General features: G+C 46.2%; 1 protein-coding gene across 1 annotated transcript; it reads left to right on the forward strand.

The window, feature by feature from the left end:
* Positions 1–3,423: 3,423 nt before the first annotated feature.
* On the forward strand, positions 3,424–4,116 carry LOC121003556 (gastrula zinc finger protein XlCGF71.1-like; the record flags this gene model as incomplete). The annotated part of the gene is made up of 1 exon (XM_040435460.1): positions 3,424–4,116. A coding segment is annotated over one exon (687 nt), but the record flags the coding sequence as incomplete, so codon positions are not given.
* Between the last annotated feature and the right edge of the window lie 14,853 nt (positions 4,117–18,969).

The raw sequence follows: 18,969 nt of genomic DNA on the forward strand, positions 1-18,969 counted from the left end.
AATAACAATTACTAATAATTACTACTAATAATAAAGTTACTCCCAAGACCATTTGGTAACTAAACCACAAATTCCTATCCCTCTACAGTACAGTGTAGTTACTATACAGAGGTCTTCTCATGTCTCTCCAGTCCCTGTCTTTGCTCTGGCCCCTCCAAGTTTCCTATTCTTTAGCACTTTTCTTTTCTCTTCTCCTTCTTTCTTCTGCCTCTTCGCTTCTTCCTTCTTTCCTTCCTAACAGCCAGTCCTAGCATTGTCTAGAATATGGCTTGGACACATCTTTTTGGTTGTTCCTTATGGTTTTCTAGCATTTTCCATGTAACTCTTGAAGACTGATAGAAGCAGCTGGAATGTTGGGATTTTCCAGCATTTTCCTGCCCCACTAGCCATGTACCACCTACTGGACAGTTGTCAGCCATTCTTTAGATAATATTTTTGACAACTACAGAACCTTTGATATGCTAATGGTCCGTTGTCCACATGATCTAACAGCCCGGACTGGCAGGACTGCTGACTGGGGCTGTTTAACACTTTACATACCGCGGGCAATGGCGCCTGCCGCATGTAAAGTGCTGACAAAGGGAGCGGACTCACTCTGTGTCCCATCGGCACCCCGTAAATGCGATCGCGGGGTGCCAATGTGTATGAAGGCTGGCTGGGGTCTCGAGTAATTTCCGCCGTGAACACCGTAAAAAAATAATAATAAAGGAATTGCCAATTTATTTTTAGTTGCCACTGAAAAAACCTAATAACAACCAATCAAAAAGCGCTATTTACTCCAATATGTTATCAATGAAAGCTACAACTTGTCCCGCAAAAAACAAGGCCTCATAAAGCTATATAGACGGGGGAAAAAAAACTTATAGCTCTTGGAACGCGACGATGAAAAAAGGAAGAAAAACCCTTGGTCAGTAAGGCCCAAAACAGTCTGGTCACTAAGGGGTTAATGATTGTCCGAGGAATGTTCTGCCATGCTGAATGCATTTGGGAAGCAAATCATCAAGATCTGCTGTTTATATCTAAAGGTGCATTTACACCAACAGATTATCTGACAGATTTTATGACCAATCATTGGTCAGATGGCCGTTGGTATCTGGTGGGACCTTCCATTGCCCTTTTGTATCAGTATAAATGGTGTCAGTGTGCAGTATAATAAATCTTATACATTAAATACCAAGTAATACTGGATCACATATTATTTAACATTCCCTAATTGACTCTTCTGATTGATTCATCAGAATTACACCTGAAATTAATTTAAAAAAATAGTTCATCTGTAGTGATAGAATTTTCATTATCATTGGATGGTGTTTATATATGAATCACAGGCCCTTAAAGGGAACCTGTCACCCGGATTTTGGGTATAGAGCGGAGGACATGGGTTGCTAGATGGCCGCTAGCACATCCGCAATATCCAGTCCCCAAAGCTCTGTGTGCTTTTATTGTGTAAAAAAAACGATTTGATACATATGCAAATTAACATAAAAGAGTCATATCTTACTTGTGTGACCAGAGAAGAGTCATATTTTCAAGCTCTGACTCATCTCAGGTTAATTTTCATATGTATCAAATAGGTTTTTATACACAATAAAAGCACACAGAGCTATGGGGACTGGATATTACAGATGTGCTAGCGGTGATCTAGCAACCCATGTCCTCAGCTCTATACACAAAATCCAGGTGACAGGTTCCCTTTAATATTAAATCCACGAAAATAAGGAAGATTTTATGGAGCGTGCCATCCAGTTTGTTTACTTGAGAGTGACAGGACTGTGCTTCCTACTGTCCATTCTACTCTCCTCCCTCCGAGTCCAGCTGCTGTATCTGTCATCCATTATAGCCCAGGTCTCATTCCCCGGCCTGCACTCTCCCCAGCAGCAGGTGTGATACAGTGATGTCATTGTACCTGCTGGTCTGAGAGGGAGAGCGCACAGACCTGAGATAATCCCCCGTCCTGTGCGCTCTCCTCAGCTCAGCAGGAGAGATGACGTCATCACGTCTGCTGCTGGGAAGAGCATGATGTGCTCGGTATTAAGGAGCTTCACTACTGTAAGGGGCACTAAGGGACAGTACTACTGTGTGGGGGCACTAAGGGGGCATAACTACTGTTTGGAGACCTTAAGAGGGCATTGTCCTGAGGGCACTAAACGGGAATTCTACTGTGAAAGGGACTCTTAGGGGAGATAACTATGGTGTGGGGAACTAAGGGGGCATTCAACGCCTCTTGTCCAGTGCTAGGAAATGTTTTATTTAGATGTATTGTGAGGAGTAGCTTTCTTTCAGGGGATCAACCTCACAGATAGGGCTTTAGGACACCTGATTCAAGGTCCAAACAATGCATTTATTGTGGCACACCATCAAAAACAAAACAATACTAAATAAACACCTTTCCCGTCCAGGCTCTACCTTAACACCGTCATATCCCTGACTCGCCTAAAGCACCGTTCACACACGGTCATCACATGCGGCTTTCTTAGCCAGTAGTCCAGCTCACTTCCAGGCTCTAACAATGTCAGTCCAGGCTATCTCCCAGCCTCGTGGTCCCTCAGCCTTGCCTGGCTGAGACCACATTCACAGAGCCTCCAGGCCTCTGTCCACGGGTAATACACTCCCCCTTTACTGACACCATGGGAGGCGCTTTATGCCAGCCTGAGTACCTCCAGCTGGTCTCACCTGTGGTGGAATAGGGGTGTGGACCACACTATCCGCCCCTTCCTTGCCACTAACCTGTGTGAGACCTGTCACTGTCTCAAAGTATTTAAAATGACTGGGTGGAGGTTGCAGCGAAGTTGCTCAAGGTGGGGGCCAACCTGGCCTAGTTATACACCTCAGTCTACTATTAGATCGTGATCTTTTTTGCCACCACTGATTTAGTCAGTTAATTCTTGTATTTTGTGCCATACCTTTCTGTGGATTTTTTTTTATACTGAAATGTAATAAAATTTCAATAAAATATTTTGCTATATAATTCATCAATAAAATGTTTTTTTCTTGGCAGATGACTGTACCAGGAACATAGAGAAACATCTGGTATCTTCAGATTTTGAAGTAGATGATCGGGGTATCATACAAGATATATATGAAGAGCATGCCAATATCCAAGATATATCTTCATCCAATCACAGCAAAAATGTATTATTTGATCCTTTTAAACAGGTCCGATCTTCTGATTCATCACAGACTGTAACACAGAATAAAAGTCACAGAAAAGGTGTTAAAAAACATCCAACAGCTCACATAAGAGGGAAGCCTTTTTCATGTTTAGAATGTGGAAGATTTTTTGGATATAAATCAGAATTAGTGAGACATCAGAGAAATCACACAGAGGAGAGGGCTTTTTCATGTTCAGAATGTAGTAAATGTTTTAAGCATAAATCACATCTTGTTATACATCAGAGAAATCACACAGGAGAGAATCCATTTTCATGTTCAGAATGTGGTAAATGTTTTAACAATAATTCACATCTTGTTGTACATCAGAGAATTCACACAGGAGAGAAGCCATTTTCATGCTCAGAATGTGGGAAATGTTTTAAGCATAAATCAACTCTTATTAGACATCAGAATGTTCACACCGGGGAGACAACATATTCATGTTCAGAATGTGGGAAATGTTTTAAGCAGAAATCAGAACTTTTTATACATCAGAGAACTCACAAAGGGAAGAAGCCATTTTCATGTTCAGAATGTGGGAAATGTTTTACGGATAAAACAGCTCTTATTAGACATCAGAGAGTTCACACAGGGGAGAAGCCATTTTCATGCTCAGAATGTGGGAAATGTTTTAATCAGAAATCAGTTCTTGATAGACATCAGAGAATTCACACAGGGGAGAAGCCATTTTCATGTTCAGAATGTGGGAAATGTTTTAATCAGAAATCAGTTCTTGTTACACATCAGAGAAGTCACACAGGAGAGAAGCCATTTTCATGCTTAGAATGTGGTGAATGTTTTAAGCGTAAATCAAATCTTGTTACACATCAGATAATTCACACAGGAGAGAAGCCATTTTCATGCTCAGAATGTGGGAAATGTTTTAACCAGAAAGTAACTCTTGTTACACAGCATAAAACTCACAGAGAGAATCCATCTCCATGCTTAGCCCACTAGTGGCCACCCTTATGTTTTTTTATGGTAGTCAGTGTCACTAACTGGCTTTATTCCATCAGACACTCCTTTTTACAGGAGATAAAACAGAACCTTGCTTTGAGTTACCAGAGGTGGCTGAGGGCTTGGAGTGATGATTGGGACCACTGTGAGAGCTTCCCAAACACGTATTGTCTCCTGTATTGAATGAATACCGGTCATCAAAGGACAGATCTAGTTAAAAGTGAAAGTTTATACTGTATATATATATCCCCTCTAAACAAAAATGTTTGGTGAGAGGAAATAAAAAAAATCCTACAGGGGCCGATATAAAAATATAACTATCTACATATTTCAGCCCCAGTCTGTTCTACCTTTTATAAGTAGTTGTAAAATTAAAAACGTCAAATATGAGCTTGACAAGAAACCGTCAGCTCTTACTGGGTTTTATCAGTAATTTGGAAGTTCACCCACCAAGTGACGACCCAGGTAAGGATTGTCTCATTACATAGAAGCCATTACTCGTCCTCCTAAAGGAATATCATCTTAATCTGTACACCCTGACCAAAATATACCTGTAGATAAACCCAACAAGTGGGGTCCCCGCCACCCCTGTATTTGTAGAAGTCATGTTCTTCACTCATCTCACATGAATTTACCAGTGGGGGAATCCTTGGGTATTTTCTTCTTTGTATGTCCCATCAGCACTGGATTTTTTAAGTTTTATAATTGAAGACTTGATATAAAATATTTTTATTGGATATATTGAATTTTTAATCATTTTGTTTCCTATGACTATTTTCATTCCTATTATTGTATGGTGATTCGGAGATGATATATTTTATTTGGAGGATCTCTAATATTCAGGACGTTCCATGAGCGCAGTTACAGTTTTGTCTGGGCTTATAATCGGATGTCTTACACCTGACATTCCCCTGCAGTGTCCCCGACCTGTGTTCCACTGTAAACTTAAAATTCTGCATGGAGAGGAACCATCTGTTGACCCGAGCATTGACTCATCCACGTGAGAGGTGAGTGATCGGTAAACAGGCAGAACGTCCTCCCCAGCAGATAATAGCGTAGTGATTCAAGTGCCCATTTGATGGCGAGACACTCCCTCTCCACTACACTATACCTAGATTTGGCTGGCGTTAGTTTGCGGCTCAGGAAACTAACGGGATGCTCCTCCCCGTTAACCTCCTGAGACAGTACAGCACCTAGACCTACTTCAGAGTCTGTACTGTCTCAGGAGGTTAACGGGGAGGAGCATCCCGTTAGTTTCCTGAGCCGCAAACTAATGCCAGCTAAATCTAGGTATAGTGTAGTGGAGAGGGAGTGTCTCGCCATCAAATGGGCACTTGAATCACTACGCTATTATCTGCTGGGGAGGACGTTCTGCCTGTTTACCGATCACTCACCTCTCACGTGGATCAGTCAGGCAAAGGAGAGAAATGCTCGGGTCACCAGATGGATCCTCTCCATGCAGAATTTTAAGTTTACAGTGTCTGTCTGTACAATAAACTATTGAAGTTGGGTGTAACTAGAACTGAGGTCCCACACAACACCGACTTTAGTGACCTGAAGGCCTCCTCTGCCTGAACACTCCAGCGGACCATCACAGACTTCCGTCCTTTCAGGAGGTCCGTTAATGGAGAAGACAACGTTGCAAAATTGGGAATAAATCTCCAGTAATATCCCACTAACCCTAAATAAGCTTTTACCTGCCTCGTCGTAAGGGATCTGGGCCAGTTCTGTATGGCTTCTATTTTATTTACCTGGGGTTTAATGACTTCCCGTCCAATTACATACCCCAGGTACGAGCTTCTTACAACCCTATTGTACATTTCTTCGGTTTGGCTGTCAACCCCTCTTTCCGGAGAGAGTTTACCACCGCCTGCACCTTGGGTAAGTGACTCTCCCAGTCTGTGCTAAACACTACAATATCATCGAGATAGGCCGAAGCATACTGACGATGGGGCCAAAGGATGATATCCATTAACCGTTGGAAGGTGGCCGGAGTGCCATGTAAGCCAAAGGGCAACACCTTATACTGAAACAGCCCTTCGGGGGTGACAAAGGCAGTTTTCTCCTTTGCAGCCTCCGTTAAGGGCACCTGCCAGTACCCTTTTGTGAGGTCCAAGACCAAAAAGTATCGTGCTTGCCCTAACCGTTCTATCAATTCATCGACCCGAGGCATGGGGTAGGCGTCAAACTTTGATACTTTACTGAGCTTCTGGAAGTCGTTACAGAATCGTAATGTTCCGTCTGATTTTGGTATAAGGACTATTGGACTAGCCCACTCACTTCGAGACTCTTCAATTACCCCTAGTCGCAACATCGACTTCACTTCCTCAGAGATGGCTTGTCGCCGAGCCTCGGGCTCGGTGACAATGTCATGTCGGACTGTGGAGGTGCGTCCAGGGAGTTCGGAGAATACATCCCTATTCCGACTCACAAACTCTCTGACCTCCTGAACCTGTTTAGTAGACAGGCCATCTGCTATCTTCACCGCAGAGGAGGCTTTCTCCGGGATCACTGGTAGCACCAAAGCCTTCCCCGCAGTCAAGACAGAGAGTGGGCGGTCCTCAAACATACTCTCCCTATCTCTCCAGGGCTTTAGTAAGTTAACATGGTATACTTGCTCTGGCTTTCGCCAACCTGGCTGGTATACTTTGTAGTTCACTGGTCCTACTTTCTCCATCACTTCGTAGGGTCCCTGCCACATAGCAAGGAATTTACTGTCGACCGTGGGCACAAGTACCAGTACCCGGACGCCCGGGTTAAAAGTCCTTACCTAGGCGGCCCGGTTGTATACCTGGCTCTGGGCCAGTTGTGCCGCCTCCATATGCTCCCGGACAATCGGCAGAACTGTCCCTATTCTTTCTTGCATTTTCTCTGTGTTCGATAACACTCTTGTGTGGGGTGGGCTGTTGCTTCCATGCTTCTTTAGCTACGTCAAGCAACCCCCGAGGATGTCTGCCGTACAATAGTTCAAAGGGCGAGAACCCAGTGGAGGCCTGGGGCACTTCTCGTACAGAGAATAATAAACCTTTCCACAAATCCGTCTGTTTGGGGATGGTAAACAGACGTGTGTAAGTGTTTAACATTTAACAACCGGCAGAGTTCCTTCATGACCTTCGACATGAAGGGAGTCCCCTGGTCTGTCAAGATCTCCTTAGGTATCCCTACCCGAGAGAACATGCCTATTAATTCTTTGGCTATAAGCTTAGCCGATGTATGGTGCAGTGGAATTGCCTCAGGATATCTGGTAGCGTAATCTAAGACCACCAAGATATGCTGGTGACCTTTGGCCAACTTATTTATAGGGCCTACCAGATCCATGGCTATCCTTTCAAACAGTACCTCAATGATTGGCATAGGTACCAATGTACTATGGTGGGGCTGCGGGCTGGTTATCTGACACACAGGACAGGACTGACAGAACCTCCTAACCTCATATATCCCGGGCCAAAAAAACGCTGCAATATTTGCTCTTGGGTCTTTTTACCCCCAGATGACTTCCCAGTACTTGCGTGTGGGCCAAGTCTAACACCATCCGGCGGTAAGGCTGGGGTACCACCAGCTGCTCTATTACCTCTTGTTGCACCTTGTCCACCCTGTTCAATAGGTCTTGGTTAAAAGCCAGGTGGGGAAACACAGATTCTGCTCCTGGATGCTGACCCATGCCATTGATTACGGTTACCCCTTCTCTTGCCCGCATCAATGTAGGATCCTGGAGCTGGGCTGTCCCGAACGTTTCTCGGGACACCTCCAGGTCCGGGATGCATGGGGTCTCTACCGTCTCACCAGCCAACACCTCTAGGGGAAACCTATCGGGATTAGACTCTATATCTGTGGTGGTGACCTCTATGGCTGGTACCCCAGCATAGGGGTCGTCGGGTTCAGGGCCCGGACAGTTTTCCCTCCTAAGAGAATCCGTACCGTTCTTCCACAGTGTCCAGAACATGGGTAAGTCTCTTCCCAAAGTGGCGTCATACGGGAGATGTCGCCCCACCCGACAACATGTACTTCCCTGCCTGACACGGACAGGGTAACCCTCTTTGTGGGATACTCACGGAGGTCTCCATGGATACAGACTATGGCTATTTTCTGATTTCCTAGTATTTCTTCTGAAATCAGTGACTCATGCACAAGGGTTACCAGGTTCCCAGAATCCAGCAGTGCCTTGACCGGGTACCCATTTACAGAAACCTGGCACAAGGGAGGCGTATCAGCGGCCAGCAGAGGGTCAACAATACACATAGGTCATGCATAGAACGAGGACCGGTGAGCGAACCCGCAGTCCATGGGTTCTGAAGTCATAGGGCAGTTAGCCACAACCTGTCTAGGGCCTTGGCAGCAGCAGCACCGGATCACAGTGGCCTTGCGGGTCCCCGGGACTCGCCTCACAGGAGTTTTGGTAGCGACCCCCCCCCCCCCCCATAGAAGGCCGGGCCCTTGCTGCTGGCTCCCTAGGCTGGGAGGTGGGCTGGCGTGTCTCTCTCAACTGAGCAGAGTCCCGTGTCAAGTCCTGGGTCGCCATATACCGCTCGACCAGGTTAACCAACTGATCAAGGTTGCCTGGGTCTCCTTGGCACACCGAGCGCTGTATGGCCCTCGGCAGCGTGCACACAAAACGGTCCACTACCACCCGCTCAATCATTTGTGAGGGACTCAAGGTCTCCGTCTGGAGCCACTTCTTTACCAGGCGCAGCAAGTCATATGCCTGAGACCTGGCGGGCCGGGTCTCTGAAAAAGCCCACTGGTACACCCTTTGTGCGTGCACATACATGTTAACCCCATCCGAGCCAAGACCCCACCTTTAAGTTTCTCATAGTCCTGTGCGTCCTCATGACTGAGGTAAAAATAGGCTTTCTGGGCATTTCCTACCAGGAATAGTGCCATCACCTCAGCCCACTGTTCATACGGCAGGTTTTCCCACTACGCGTCCTTTCAAATACTGCGAGGAATCCCTCCCCGTCGTCCTCAGGACTCATTTTCCTCAGTGCTGACCGGACTTTATCACTTTATCACTTTATCTCTGGCAGCATACGGAAACGGGGTCACTACAGGGGGGGTTCCTTGCTGGTATGCTCGTAGGGTCTCTTGCATGGCCGCCATCTGTTGAATCAACAGGTTGTTTGTCTGTTGTTGCTGGGCGTTCGCTGCTTGCTGTTGCGCATTGCACTCGGCTTGTTGGGCATTAGCCCGGACCAGCTGCTGTAGTATTGCCTCCATTTGAATCGCTGAGATCTAAATCCTGTGCCCAGGGACAGGGTACTTCCACCATCAGGGGGTATCCCTGAGCACAGGATTTAGATCTCTAGGGACATCTAGGGAAATATACTTCTTTCCTATAGCAATAATCCTCCCCCCCCCCCCCCCCATCACCTGTCTCCTTATTGTTCCTTATTGTTATACCTTTCACACTAAGTGATCATCTATCTCTCCCTGCAACTAACTATCCTATTCATAGTAGGAGTTTTTCTTAAAGAGTATCCTTCTTTAAATACAGGATATCACTTGAGCAATTTTTTGCTCCGTTACCCCCTTATACTAATAAAAGTATTGTTTTAACAAGCACGTTACTTTCTACTTACTTTACATATGATTTTTGGTTGCTCTATATTACACTTTTTGTGAGGCAAGGTAACAAGAAATAGCTGTTTTGGCACCGTTTTTATTTTTTGTTATTCATCTGACAGGTTAGATCATGTGTTATTTTTTAGAGCAGGTTGTCACGGAAGCGACAATATCAAATATGACAACTTTTTTTGGTTATTTATTTGTTTTACATAACAAAGCATTAAAAAAAAAATCTTTCTTCTTTAGTGTCTCCACATTCTGAAAGCCATAGTTTTATTTATTTTTTTGGGTGACTTTCTTGTGTAGGGACTCATTTTGTTTCGGGATAAGATGACGGTTTGATTGGCACTATTTTGGGGTGCGTATGACTTTTTGATCGCTTGCTATTACACTTTTTGCGATGTAAGGTGACCAAAAATTGCTTTTTTTTACACGGTTTTTATTTTTATTTTTTTACTGTATTCACCTGAGCGGTTAGATCATGTGATATTTTTATAGAGCAGGTTATTACAGACGCGGCGATACCTAATATGTCTATTTTTTTTTATTTATGTAAGTTTTACACAATGATTTAATTTTTGAAACAAAAAAAGATCATGTTTTAGTGTCTCCATAGTCTGAGAGCCATAGTTTTTTCAGTTTTTGTCAATTATCTTGGGTAGGGTATGATTTTTGCGGGATGAGATGACGGTTTGATTGGCACTATTTTTGGGTGCTGTATTTCATCCTTATGTGAAATTTCTGTTACCAGGCTGTCAGGTGCACTACATACATTTCACCTCTAGATGGGGGTAGCACCACAGTATATATAGTGCAGTTCAGGCCTAGTTAGTCATTTAAGAGAAGTAGTAGGAGTTGAAGGAGTGAGAGTGCATCTGCTAGCTGTGTTTAATGGAAGTCAGTTCAAGGGAAAAAGAGTGGATAAAGACACAAAGGACAACAGCCATTTTACCAGGCTTTAAGGACCTTTGGATTCAAGGTGAAGGACTTATTAGCTTCCAGCAGCCTCACCATTAAAGAGCTGGAGAAACAGAACCAGGCAAAGAGCTGAATATCAGTGAGTACATAACTAACTACTCTAGCCTGAGACATTACTACAAGTACAGCCTGTTACTGGGATTCATCACATCCAACTCGCATGTGTATCAGAAACTAGAGATGTCGCGAACATAACATTTTCTGCATGTGTATCAGAGACTGCTTTATTACTGGATATAAACTGTTATCAAGAACCTGGTTATAGTAAAGTTCTCAGTTGGATTTAAACCTGCCTCATTCTTCTGCTGGCCGAGGGAGGCGTCTGCTAAACCGCGAGTAACCGATGAACTGTTTGTACACTTTGGCCCACCGTGAAGCTCACGTGTTCTACCCCTGCAGACTGGCATGTTGCATAAATTGTCGTCACGAACAGGATCAATATCCTCTGTGCCTTATGTGAATGAGCCCCATTTGTTTGACTGTTTCATTGGGCTAAAGAACTGTTTAAAATACTTAAAAACTGCATGGATATACTGTTCCAACTGTCTACTTTGAAATCGCACTGTTGGAACTGGCAAAATTGCAGATTTTTGTGTCTCTGGAGCTGCTTGCTGTGACTGAATTGACTTTGACCTTGAACCTAAAATGGCTGCTGGAGGCCTTCTTATCTAAGTTACTGCTGCACCATCACTCTGCAAAACGCCCTGCTTGGTGGTAAAATTGAGTGCCACCCCTATATGAAAAATAAATTGGACGGCCCCTTATACCTTCATTGTATTGATCCGGGAAGGCCGGCCTTGTATGCAAAACATTGCGCCGCCTCTTCCTTCTGTCAGACACACTGGAGGGAGAAGCTGGGCACAAAAGGGGAGCGTGACGTGTGTACGAACGCCAAAAAAAGACGCGATACTTGGAGTGTAAGCAAACGGGAAAAAAGTTATTACCAGCCATCCTCCACGGAATCTGTATGTAACTGTTTTCTAGAAAGACTCTTGCTGGGACTGTTCTTATACACCAGCTGCCCTACTAAGTACCTTAGGCCTCTTTCACACTTGCGTTGTCCGGATCTGTCGTGCACTCCATTTGCCGGAGGTGCCCGCCGGATCCGTAACAACGCAAGTGAACTGAAAGCATTTGAAGACGGATCCGTCTTCCAAATGCGTTCAGTGTTACTATGGCACCCAGGACGCTATTAAAGTCCTGGTTGCCATAGTAGGAGCGGGGAGCGGGGGAGCGGTATACTTACAGTCCGTGCGGCTCCCGGGGCGCTCCAGAATGACGTCAGAGCGCCCCATGCGCATGGATGACGTGATCCATGTGATCACATGATCCATGCGCTTGGGGCGCCCTGACGTCACTCTGGAGCGCCCGGGGAGCCGCACGGACGGTAAGTACACTGCTCCCCCGCTCCCCGCTACACTTTACCATGGCTGCCAGGACTTTAGCGTCCCGGCAGCCATGGTAACCACTCTGAAAAAGCTAAATGTCGGCTCCGGCAATGCGCCGAAACGACGTTTAGCTTAAGGCCGGATCCGGATCAATGCCTTTCAATGGGCATTAATTCCGGATCCGGCCTTGCGGCAAGTGTTCCGGATTTTTGGCCGGAGCAAAAAGCGCAGCATGCTGCGGTATTTTCTCCGGCCAAAAAACGTTCCGTTCCGGAACTGAAGACATCCTGATGCATCCTGAACGGATTTCTCTCCATTCAGAATGCATTAGGATAAAACTGATCAGGATTCTTCCGGCATAGAGCCCCGACGACGGAACTCTATGCCGGAAGAAAAGAACGCAAGTGTGAAAGAGCCCTTATTTGGCCGGCACCGCGATTCTTAAAGGGCCATTCACCCACAAAAAAAAGGTGGCCCATCGAAACGCAACCTAACAAGTGTGTAAAGCTTTGTGTAATCTACGTTTTATCAAGCATCTGCCGTTACTATGTTGGTGCAGGAAGATAATGTGCAGCCTGATCTCAACAGGTCCCCCACAGTAGCCACAGCCGGTCCTAACGCAGCACCAGCCGCTGCAGCACCAAGTATGATGCCTCTAACGATGCCTTACTACTTTGGGGCACCCTGGTTCCCATGATACTCACACTTTAAAAGACTTTAAAGAAAAGATTCTTGCTATATTCAGGTTGTACCCTGTGACAGTAGAGCAACAAATGGAAATTCTGTTTGCACAATTGGAAGGAGCTGCCCTCAGAGAAGTGAAGTCCTGGCCAAGCTCAGAGAGCAAAATGCTGGAGCAGATATTTGAACGGCTCTGCACCATCTTTGAACCCAAGACTGTGTCGGAGGTCAAGATGAGGTTCTTCAGCAAGAAACAGGAATCTGGTGAGTCATTCAGAGACTTTGCATTGTCATTACGGGAAGCCCTCAGAGCTGTGGTACAGGTAGACACCCCATGAAGCGGAAAATGAGGATAAGACACTTAAGGGGCAATTCATTGAAGGTGTTAGTACAGAAGCCTTAAAAAGTCAGTTAAGGGTGTTAGCGGCTCAGCATCCAAATTCCACTTTCCTAGACTTCAAAGAGTTAGCCATCACTATTATGGGGACAAGTACACCATCGGAGCCTACTAGGCCTGCAGAAATGTCTATGAATAAGCCAGTTGAATCTCCAAAATGTTATTCTATGGTTAGTCAAGCAACTCCAGCCCCGGTTTCTGATGCAGTTGCCGCCTTGACAGAACAAGTCAACTTTCTGACCAAAAGTCTGGAGAAAGTATGTAAAAAGCTAGAACAGTGGGAAAAACCCTTGCTGCTGGAGGATGAGACACCGGTATCAAGGAGACTTTTCCCTCCGGACTATGAAGAGACATATCCCAGAAATTCTGGTGGACACATTTCTGACCGCTTCAGTGTTCGGAGGCGGCCCACTTGCATGTAATGTCACAAGCCAGGTCATACAGAAATGATGTGCTGGCAGTTAAAGGGACAACCCTCGAGGTCAAGGACCGCCCCTCGGGAGGTGAACCAGTAGGTCCAGAAGATCCCCGCTGGATGCCCAGATATGTAGGATCCCGTTCAGAAGTGGTTGTCCAAACAAATGGGGTTCCCTTTGTTGCTTTGTTAGACACCGGGTCTCAAGTCACAACTATTCAACAGTTGGCATTTGAGAAATACTGGGATCAGAGCCAATTAACACAACCCCCAGAATCCTGGCTGCGTCTTATAGCCAGCAACGGCAAACCTGTGCCAGTGCATGGTTACTGGGAGCCAACTCTCCTAGTAGGAGGAACTACTCTGCCCCAGCAAGGTATCATTGTTGTGCAGGTCAGGGAAGATAACACTAGTGATGTCCCAAACTATTCGCCGGCGAACAGTTCACGGCGAACATGGCTTGTTCGCGTTCGCCGCGGCGGGCGAACATATGCGATGTTCGGTCTGTCCCCTATTCGTCATTATTGTGTAAACTTTGACACTGTACCTCACAGTCAGCAGACACATTCCAGCCAATCAGCAGCAGACCCTCTCTCCCAGACCCTCCCACCTCCTGGACAGCATCCATTTTAGATTCATTCGGAAGCTGCATTCTTAGTGAGAGGAGGGACAGTGCTGCTGATTTAGGCCTCATGCACACGACCGTTGTGTGCATCCGTGGCCGTTGTGCCGTTTTTTTTCGCGGACCCATTGACTTTCAATGGGTCCGTGGAAAAATCGGAAAATGCACCGTTTTGCAGCCGAGACCGTGATCCGTGTATCCTGTCCGTCAAAAAAATATGACCTGTCCTATTTTTTTGACGGACAACGGTTCACGGACCTATTCAAGTCAATGGGTCCGTGAAAGAACATGGATGCACACAAGATTGGCATCCGTGTCCGTGATCCGTGGCCGTAGGTTAGTTTTTATACAGACGGATCCGAAGATCCGTCTGCATAAAAGCTTTTTCGTAGCTGAGTTTTCACTTCGTGAAAACTCAGAACCGACAGTATATTCTAACACAGAGGCGTTCCCATGGTGATGGGGACGCTTCAGGTTAGAATATACTGAAAGAACTGTGTACATGACTGCCCCCTGCTGCCTGGCAGGTGCTGCCAGGCAGCAGGGGGCAGCCCCCCCTGTAGTTAACACATTGGTGGCCAGTGCGGCCGGCCCCCCCTCCCCTGTAGTTAACTCATTGGTGGCCAGTGGGCCCCCCTCCCTCCCCTGTAGTTAACTCGTTGGTGGCCAGTGGGCCCCCCCTCCCTCCCCTGTAGTTAACTCGTTGGTGGCCAGTGGGCCTTCTCCCCTCCCTCCCCCTCCTAATTAAAATCTCCCCCCTATCATTGGTGGCAGCGGAGTGTACCGATCGGAGTCCCAGTTTAATCGCTGGGGCTCCGATCGGTAACCATGGCAACCAGGATGCTACTGCAGTCCCGGTTGCCATGGTTACTTAGCAATTTGTAGAACCATTATACTTACCTGTGCGCTGTGATGTCTGCGTCCGGCCGGGAGCTCCTCCTACTGGTAAGTGACAGGTCATGTCACTTACCAGTAGGAGGAGCTCCCGGCCGGACGTCACTTACCAGTAGGAGGAGCTCCCGGCCGGACGTCACTTACCAGTAGGAGGAGCTCCCGGCCGGACGCAGATTGGGACTCCGATCAGTACACTCCGCTGCCACCAATGATAGGGGGGAGATTTTAATTAGGAGGGGGAGGGAGGGGAGAAGGCCCACTGGCCACCAACGAGTTAATTACAGGGGAGGGAGGTGGGGCCGGCCGCACTGGCCACCAATGAGTTAACTACAGGGGAGGGGGGCCCACTGGCCACCAACGAGTTAACTACAGGGGAGGGAGGGGGGCCGGCCGCACTGGCCACCAATGAGTTAACTACAGGGGAGGGAGGGGGGCCCACTGGCCACCAACGAGTTAACTACAGGGGAGGGAGGGGGTTGGCCGCACTGGCCACCAATGAGTTAACTACAGGGGAGGGGGGCCCACTGGCCACCAATGAGTTAACTACAGGGGAGGGAGGGGGGGCCGGCCGCACTGGCCACCAATGTGTTAACTACAGGGGGGGGCTGCCCCCTGCTGCCTGGCAGCACCTGTACACAGTTCTTTTAGTATATTCTAACCTGAAGCGTCCCCATCACCATGGGAACGCCTCTGTGTTAGAATATACTGTCGGATTAGAATTTCACGATGTAACTCAAATCCGACGGTATATTCTAACATAGAGGTGTTCCCATGGTGATGGGGACGCTTCAAGTTAAAATATACCATCGGATTGGAGAAAACTCTGATCCTATGGTATATTAACTCCTGACTTTACATTGAAAGTCAATGGGGACGGATCCGTTTGAAATTGCACCATATTGTGTCAACGTCAAACGGATCCGTCCCCATTGACTTGCATTGTAATTCAGGACGGATCCGTTTGGCTCCGCACGGCCAGGCGGACACCAAAACGACTTTTTTTTCATGTCCGTGGATCCTCCAAAAATCAAGGAAGACCCACGGACGAAAAAACGGTCACGGATCACGGCAAAACGGAACCCGTTTTTGCGGACCGCAAAAAAATACGGTCGTGTGCATGAGGCCTTAATAGGGAAAGCGTTAGTTAGGGCAGTGTTCTGTGTCCACAGACTCATCTGCTGTAAGGACAGAGTCCTGACAGCACCCCAAAAAGCCCTTTTTAGGGCTGGTACATCAGTCTGCTTTTTTATATATATATACAGGGTGGGCCATTTATATGGATACACCTTAATAAAATGGGAATGATTGGTGATATTAACTTCCTGTTTGTGGCACATTAGTATATGTGAGGGGGGAAACTTTTCAAGATGGGTGGTGACCATGGCGGCCATTTTGAAGTCGGACATTTTGAATCCAACTTTTGTTTTTTCAATAGGAAGAGGGTCATGTGACACATCAAACTTATTGGGAATTTCACAAGAAAAACAATGGTGTGCTTGGTTATAACGTAACTTTATTCTTTCATGAGTTATTTACAAGTTTCTGACCACTTATAAAATGTGTTCAATGTGCTGCTCATTGTGTTGGATTGTCAATGCAACCCTCTTCTCCCACTCTTCACACACTGATAGCAACACCGCAGGAGAAATGCTAGCACAGGCTTCCAGTATCCGTAGTTTCAGGTGCTGCACATCTCGTATCTTCACAGCATAGACGATTGCCTTCAGATGATACGAGATGTGCAGCACCTGAGACTACGGATACCGGAAGCCAAGCACACCATTGTTTTTCTTGTGAAATTCCCAATAAGTTTGATGTGTCACATGACCCTCTTCCTATTGAAAAAACAAAAGTTGGATTCAAAATGTCCGACTTCAAAATGGCCGCCATGGTCACCACCCATCTTGAAAAGTTTCCCCCCTCACATATACTAATGTGCCACAAACAGGAAGTTAATATCACCAACCATTCCCATTTTATTAAGGTGTATCCATATAAATGGCCCACCCTGTATATATATATATATATATATATATATATATTGCAGTTGCCTGCCCGTGTGTGAGAGGCTGCAGGCTCACAGACTGCACTGTGTGCACACCATTCATACAGGGTGTCACAGACAGTACCTTGCAGATAAAAAAAAGCCAATTTATTTTTTCTCTGTGATATAATCGCAGTTGCCAGACATTGAGATGCTGCAGGCTCACAGACTGTACTGTGTCCACTGGCCAGGCCACCACTCGTACCGTTACAGGGTGTCACAATACCTTGAAGATAAAAAAAAGCCAATTTATTTTTTCTCTGTGATATAATCGCAGTTGCCAGACATTGAGATGCTGCAGGCTCACAGACTGTACTGTGTCCACTGGGTATAAGAGAGAGAGAAAGTATGAGGGTCAGATGGATCTATTGGAAAGGATTCTACTAGATCTGAAAGACTTGAGGCGCCTCAGGTTTTGTAGGAGTGGGGTGGAAAGAAGGTTGGGTGCTGGGTACTAGAGGCTGCTCCGGGTTTAGTCAGGTCGACAAGGGTGTCTGCCTGTAAAGGATATGGTAGTATGCCAAAATAGGGGGACTGGTGGGTGGAGATACCCTCCAGGTCTCACCTATTTTTTAATAAACCCTTTTGGGCGCCAATAGTGGTTGATCGATACTGGTGGGTTGGTGTCGACCTACTTAAGTGTGTAATAGGTTTTGCATCAGCATTATATTTGCAAAAAAGTGAAAATAAAGGATGTAGGGATGTGTATAGAGATATCAATGTGTAGGATAAAAATGTGTGGGATAAAACTGTATATATATACACATATATAAAATCTGCATAAAAGATCAAAAGATCGTACACATATATAAATCTATATAAATTCTGCAAAAAAGATAAAAAAATTGTACACATAGGTAGGATCACTGCATACCGTCTCGAGTGCCTGAGAGACCCTGTTCTGCAGTATCGTACACAATGTAGTGTGGTACAGTTAGGCAAATCAATAGGTTAAAAATCTGTTTAAAAGGATACCAATACATATATTAAAATAATGTGGTATCGTGGGTAGAGTTGAGCGAACACCTGGATGTTCGGGTTCGAGAAGTTCGGCCGAACTTCCCGGAAATGTTCGGGTTCGGGATCCGAACCCGACCCGAACTTCGTCCCGAACCCGAACCCGAACCCCATTGAAGTCAATGGGGACCCGAACTTTTGGGCACTAAAAAGGCTGTAAAACAGCCCAGGAAAGAGCTAGAAGGCTGCAAAAGGCAGCAACATGTAGGTAAATCCCCTGCAAACAAATGTGGATAGGGAAATGAATTAAAATAAAAATTAAAAAAATAAAAATGAACCAATATCAATTGGACAGAGGTCCCATAGCAGAGAATCTGGCTTCACGTCAGCAGAGAATCAGTCTCTTCATGCCATAGCAAAGAATCTGGCTTCATGTCAGCAGAGAATCAGTCTCTTCATGCCATAGCAGAGAATCTGGCTTCATGTCAGCGCAGAATCAGTCTTCATGTCATAGCAGAGAATCAGGCTTCACGTCACCCACCACTGGAACAGGCCACTGTCACATATTTAGGCCCCGGCACCCAGACAGAGGAGAGAGGTCCCGTAACAGAGAATCTGGCCTTATGTCAGCACAGAATCAGTCTTCATGTCATAGCAGAGAATCAGGCTTCACGTCACCCACCACTGGAACAGGCCACTGTCACATATTTAGGCCCCGGCACCCAGACAGAGGAGAGAGGTCCCGTAACAGAGAATCTGGCCTTATGTCAGCGCAGAATCAGTCTTCATGTCATAGCAGAGAATCAGGCTTCACGTCACCCACCACTGGAACAGGCCACTGTCACATATTTAGGCCCAGGCAGAGGAGAGAGGTCCCGTAACAGAGAATCTGGCCTTATGTCAGCACAGAATCTGTCTTCA

This window comes from Bufo bufo, chromosome 6, assembly GCF_905171765.1.
Source record: "Bufo bufo chromosome 6, aBufBuf1.1, whole genome shotgun sequence".
Lineage (NCBI taxonomy): Eukaryota > Metazoa > Chordata > Amphibia > Anura > Bufonidae > Bufo > Bufo bufo.